Source organism: Lipotes vexillifer, unplaced genomic scaffold, assembly GCF_000442215.2.
Source record: "Lipotes vexillifer unplaced genomic scaffold, Lipotes_vexillifer_v1.1 scaffold314, whole genome shotgun sequence".
Taxonomy (NCBI): Eukaryota; Metazoa; Chordata; class Mammalia; order Artiodactyla; family Lipotidae; genus Lipotes; species Lipotes vexillifer.
In genome coordinates, this window is record NW_006777107.1 from 756,697 (window position 1) to 763,141 (window position 6,445).

A 6,445-nucleotide genomic window follows, 5' to 3' on the forward strand; every position below is an offset into this window, starting at 1 on the left:
GGGGGGGGGGGCGGGGAGAAGGGAGATGGGGCTTGTCTCCTTCAGGCCATCCATCTTCCTTCCCCATGAAATCTCTCCAGACGTTTTAGTACTGCTAAACCTTAATGAAGGGCAAGATGAATGTGATCCTCCAGACAGAGGTTTAAAAGCAAATTCACCTAAACTACTTTTGAAAACTATGAGTAGCTGACCAAACTACCACACCTTGGTAGAGTATAAAAGATGAGGACCATAACGGTAAATTTATATTTTATTTAATCATCTGGTCCTTGACTCAAAAACAAAGCTTTGGGAACATTAAATGAGGAGAGTGGCCCTTGGTCTAATATCCATAACGAACACATCTCTGTGATATTCTGGAGGCTACACAGCCTTACCTAGAGAACACCCAGTCATATTCTATGTACTACCCTCCACTCCTCCCAGCCCTCTCCCTGGGTGACGCAGTTTCAGGCAGTTACTTTATTCAGTACAGGGGCTCTCGGCCCTGGCTGCACACCCAAATCACTAGGGGGGCATCTGAAAACTCAGATGCCCAGGCTGCATCCCAGACGAACTAAGTCAGAGTCCCCAGGATTGGGAGATCAGGCACCTGTAATTTTTAAGCTCCCTAGATGATTTCAAGGAGCAGCCGGGGTGAAACTGCTGGTTCCTAGAAACCTGTCACCTCAACAGCTCTGACGTCGCACCATGCACCTGCAAACGGCTGCTCAAAGGTTGGGTTTTTTGAGCCAGTGTTCTTTGAAGGAAATGTTCCTCAACCCCCATCCTTAGAATCGGTGGGGGGACGGAGCTTGTTTAAAAACGCAGATTCCAGGGTGCTAACACTCAAGGCTCTGAACTTCCGGTGGTAGGGCCAGGTGAATTTTCTGCACACTAGGGGCTGAGAATCACTGTCCTGATCCTAAATTCCCACCAAGAGCTGCTTGTTAGTTCAATGAAGAATGACATTGTCTAATGTTGTAAATGTATTCTTATTTTAAATTTTACTAGATGACACTCTAATCTACGTAGACTTTTGGTAACTGCTTTAACTCAAAGGTTGGCTTGGGAATAGAAGCAAATAACGAGTAGCATAGGCCCATAAACTAGGGAGAATCTAAGGAGGCAGCTTGGGTGATGCTGGGTTCAGGAATCATATCATGTACAGAAGACTTAAGGAAATTGAAGATATTCTGCCTGAAGAAAGGAGAAGGTAGTAAGTTAGAGGTGAGAGGTGGCCATGAATATATTAGTTGCCTCAAGAAATTGCAAGAGGAAGTAGAGTTGTTCACTACAGTTTTGGAGAGTAGAATAGGAAATAAGTGGAAATTAAAGGAAGGCAGATTTTATCAGTATCAAGAAGAGTTCTGAGTGATCCAGTATGGAAATGGGCTTCCATGTTGAACAGGTGAACACTCCATCGCTAAAAGTATTCCAGATGAGTCTAAATGACCTTCATCAAGTTACTGTTGAAGGCAGTTTAAGGTCCCTTTCAACTCTGTCTGTGATCATAATTATAAAAGAAGAGAAGAAATGCTAAGCTGTATCTAATTTTTTACACTGATTCTTTCTGCAGAAACCACTACCATTTATTTATTTAATAATCATTTATTGAAAACCTACTATGTGCAAGGCACTGTGCAAAGCTTTGGGGATACAGAGATGAGGAAGACACAGTCCTGCTCGCAAAGAGCTCACATTCTACAAGGGGGTCAGACAAGTTTTTAACAATTATAACACAGTACAATAAACGTAATGTAGGTATTCATGGAATACTGTGGGAGCTGAGAGGAGAAACATCTAACTCAGCTTGGGAGAAACTCAGAAAGGAAGCTGAGTATAAAAGAATGAAGAGGCGTTAGTAGACTGTACAAGTGCTGATGATAATGGGGAAGGGCATTCCATGCAGAGCAAATAGTACGTGCAAAGGCACCGAGGCTCACAAAAGCATCTGGGAACGGTGAGCCATTCACTGTGGCCCAAGACCAGCGTCTGTGCAAGAGTTGGGAGACAGATGAGGCTGAAGAGGAAAGCAAGGGCCAGATCATAAAGGACCTTGTATGCCATGCTAAAGATCTGGGACTTTATCCTGATGCTGGTGGGAAACCACTGGAGAAATTCAAGCGGGGAAGTGACATGCTCAGACTTGCAATTTAGAAAGATCATTCTTTTGTCAGTATGAAAGAAATACTGGCAGAGGATAAGACTGGAAGCAAGGAGGCCAGTTAAGACTCTTGCAGGTGTCCAGGCAAGAAATCACAAAGATCCAAACTAAGAGACAGCCATGGGAGAAGCAAGAAGAGGTGAGTTACATTTACCGAATGCCTAGTGGCTCAGGAGGTTAGAGCCGACAGACTGTGAAAGCCAAGACAGACAGGATATAAGGAGTGAGAGAGGGAAGAGTTTGGGAGGGCTGCTGAGTTTCTGGCTTGAGTAACTGGGTGGATATCAGTGCCACTGGCGGAGATCAGGAATACAGGAGAAGGAGCAGTTGTGGTGGTGGTGGGGGAAGAAGGGTGATGAGTTCAGTTTTGAAAATGATGAGACTGAGGTGCCGGTGGGATTTCCAGTTCATCTTCAACACGCATGAAAATACTCTTGCAATTCCAGTCCCTGAACTCTGCCGAGCAGAAAATGTCAATCATCTGGAAAGGGATTAAATCAACCCAGCCAAGTTAGAAATCATCCTTGCTGACTCCACTCGCCTTGAAATCAGAATGGAGTTCCAGGGAAACAATTGATATTCGTTTCCTTATTCCTCCTGTTTGAAACTCCTTTGTGGCAAAATCAGTAAACTTATCCTCACTGCATGTGCAAGCTGAAATGGTCACTTTTCATCAAGGAAACAATGGTTCTTGGTTGTCAGTGCAGATGGCTTTTCTTATTAAAGCTCTTCTCCATAACCCTCTTTAAAGACCCTTAATGGATTTCCATACTTCTAAATATCATATCTGTATACTTCTTAATACTACACACCCTTCACACCTTCTCAGTTCATTCCCCGAACAAGCCATTTAATTTGCAGACATTAAAACTTTTTAAATTTAAATCACCTTTGAAAATGTAAATTCTATCTTTCTTGAAGGAAAGACCAACAATATCTAAAGATTAGAAATGATGTCATTCAATTTATACAAAACTGAGTAATCTCCCAAGTAGTTTTCATTTGCTAGGATTCCCTTAATTCTTTAATTCTTTTAGACCTCATGCATTTTTTTTTAGGGGAAGTGCTGAGAAGTTTTGTGTCTGTGAAATAGGCAAGGCATGCAGTAACAAACAAGCTACACTTTCTCCTTCTGACCCTCAACCCTTGATCTCACTGATGATAATGAAAATTAAACAGTATGCAAAGGATCAATACAAGCACGTCCACTTCTACCACAACACTCCCGTTTCTCTTATGCTGCTTCTCTTGACTTGCCCTGCCCCTTGCCTGCGGCCTCCCCCTTGGCAAATACTCACAGCTTTTGCAAAGACCCCCATGAGTTCCGGGAACTGATGTGTCAGGAGGGCCAGCATGGCTGTGAAGGAACACAATCCAGCAGTAAAGAGGATAAAGAAGGGAAGCTCCTTTTTTGGGTAAACTGAGACTTCATGGAAAGCTGTGGAGAAGATCAAAAGGGAAGTGTTAGGGCTGCAGTAAAATGCATTCTCAGGGAATTTCTGTAGGTGGGACTGACTCTTCAGAGCTTTGGCTCAAGCCTGCTGGAAATGAAAAAGGTAGGGCCCTGGAACAAACAAGAGCAAACATTTCAGCCAGCCTTTGGTGGCCTATCTGCTTCTCCCAAGTCCACGTTCAACCTTCAGAACTCTATCTAGGGCATGACAGGGCTAATCTGGGGATGTCACACACTCATGGGCAGAGACAGTAACACTATCTATGCCTAATATACAGTATTTCTTTCGCAAAAGCAAACACAAATAAAACAAAACTTTATTCAAATTATAAAGCACATGTTCATTGAACAAAACCTGGAAAATCCAAAGTCAAGTATACTGAAAAAAAAATCCTCTCTCTAGGTTTTCACTTTTCCTGTAATTTTTAAATCATTGTGATAGGGTGATATTAGTGTATCTTGTATTTTTTCCTGGTACAATCTAACTATGTCAGTGGAGGGTGCCACCCTGATAGAGAGACATCCAGCGAGGACCATCCATCCATCAATAATGGGAGATTTTAGAGCCTTTCATAACTTTTAAATTTCGAGTGGCCCGCACAGAGAGAAAAGCAACTAAGGCTGGCCCAGTGGAGGGGAGCCGTGAGGCTGTGTGTGAGCTACACTGCCACTCAAACCAAAAGATTCGAGGGGCTCCATCTTCCTCAGGAAATCCAAGGTCTCAAGCCTTTCCTCGACCTTTCAGCTCTAAGCAGTAATCCACTCGGCTGAAACTGAGGGTGTAGAGGGCCAAGGAGGGACAAAGCACAAACGAGCACATGCACCTGAATCCAGGGATGTCAACCTGCTAGGATTCTTCATGGGTGGACGTGTGCTCAGGACCACCGTGGACACTACACCACTCACGTGCAGCACGCAGGTAACATGTAAAGCCACCTACCCCCATCCCATCCTCACCCTCAGCACCCAACGATTTTGAGGGGAGATCAGACTTGAACCACTGCATTCAAATAAATAAAAGTGAGCCATAGTTTTCTATTCCAGGACTGTAAAGATTATTCCTAGACAGTTTCTTTTAAGAATTGTAATCTTGTTCTAATAGTGAATCTATCCCCATGGAAACACGATTGGACTCAATTAAAACATTTTAAAAGTGTACTTTTCAGAAAACTGCCTTTCTTACCAGAAACCGTAAATGTTAACAAGGATTTCCCTGAAGGGGGAGTCAAAAGGTAAAGCATGGGCCCATCACAGGGATTTCTGAAATCAAATCTAATGCAGAGTGAGGCACTCGACGCTTTTCCACAATAAACTCAGGTGGTGAGGAACCACACCCCTCTGAGGTCTCCCAGCTCCCGAGGTAACATGTCTCCCCGTGGGTCTGTCCTGCAAAGAAATGAGAGAGCTGCCTCCTGCTCTTTTAATCTGAGACGGCAGCCTTGTTTTGCACCCACTACGTTGGAGATTTACGACCAGCTCAAAAACGTGGGCATTAGACAATCTGCCAGCACTCAGGGCTCCACAGTTATACTGGCCCTCCTGGCAAAGCATTTAAATATGTTACAGCTATGAGAAGTGACGTAGCTGGGACTGGTGCAGGGTGGGTGTGGCAGAAGAGAGGACGGGGAAGAGAGAGGAGCCAAGATTTGGAGCGTATTATCTGAGGGAGGAAAGTATGTCTTAAGTCAGGGCCACATGAACAGCCTGGACATGCTCTTCATACACAGTATAATTTGATAATAACTATTTAGCCGGAATTGTCAAAACAATGTTGCATTACAGTAAACCAAATCATACTTTCCACGTGTGGTATGGGCGCCCCGACTGCTAGCTTGTAAGGCCCTCGAGGGCAGGGTTTGCGCGCCGCCTGCTGTATACAGTGTTGAGGCTGCACGTGTGCCCTGCACATGTTACACCAGCTCACTGTGCGCCATCCGTGAGATGCTCACGGGAAATCCCACCGGCCAAGAGCACCGCATCACCGCAGAGGGCAGCCCCATCCTGCCCACGACTGGCCACAATGCCAGCGTCCCGGTGCCACCCTCCCACCCATGGCTCATCTGCAGCTCCCTCTGAAGCCAGTGCCTCCCCTCCAGACTCCGGTCTGTGCGGACTGCCTCTGACCAGAGGGAGAGCCCAGGCCGAGCCCCGCACAGTGGATCAGCCCAGCAAGGGGCATCTGCCCCAAACTAGGGGTCTCTGCGCTCAGACCAACCAGTACATGATGGCTCTTCATCTACATTTCAGACCTGGGGGGGTCTTTCCCTCTGATGAATCTGGAGAGACGTGGAGAAGCAGGAAGCCAAACCTACACACATAACTCACTTGAATGCTTGTGCTATCAAATGAGGACAGCGTTTGGGAGAAGGGTGATAAAAGACAAGGAACATCGTAAACATTCATCATTTCCACCTCTTCCCATCCCAGTCCTTGGCACACCACCCTCACCAGCCAAAGGGAGGATTATGGAGGGGAGACTCACATGGAAGCAGCTCACGATCTGCTGTTTCTGTACAGATGGGATAAGGATAAAATAGATGCCCCTTTTCCAAGGGATAAGGGATCATCCGAAAAGCTGCAAAGGAGAGACAATACGTTAGAGGTACAGTATTTGTCTCATAACTTCTCAACTTCACAAAGAGACTTTTGAGCATTTTTATAATGGTGAACACTTCTACAAATAGCTCCCATAAAGCAGGCAAGACTTACCCAAACTCTGAGTCATGTGCCAGATAAGCTGTCAGAGATGCATTATGAGGTATGCCTCACACATTAACCTCACACTATATATTCTGGGAGAACCTCACAAAACTGAGTGGGGATGGGGGTGCAGAGGAGTAGGGAAA

General features: G+C 45.2%; 1 protein-coding gene across 6 annotated transcripts in view; it reads right to left on the minus strand.

Moving 5' to 3' along the window:
- Positions 1-6,445, minus strand: part of ST7 (suppression of tumorigenicity 7) — a 254,016-nt gene that overhangs the window by 4,788 nt on the left and 242,783 nt on the right. For 4 of the 6 annotated variants that reach the window (XM_007450777.1, XM_007450779.1, XM_007450778.1 and 1 more), the window contains 2 exons: positions 6,082-6,174; positions 3,445-3,584 (listed from right to left, as the gene is read on the minus strand). In XM_007450777.1, coding sequence (XP_007450839.1) covers positions 3,445-3,584; positions 6,082-6,174 — 233 coding nt within the window. Of the gene's footprint in view, positions 1-1,570; positions 2,628-3,444; positions 3,585-6,081; positions 6,175-6,445 lie in introns of those variants that run through there. The other 2 variants (XM_007450774.1, XM_007450776.1) reach the window with 2 other exon arrangements.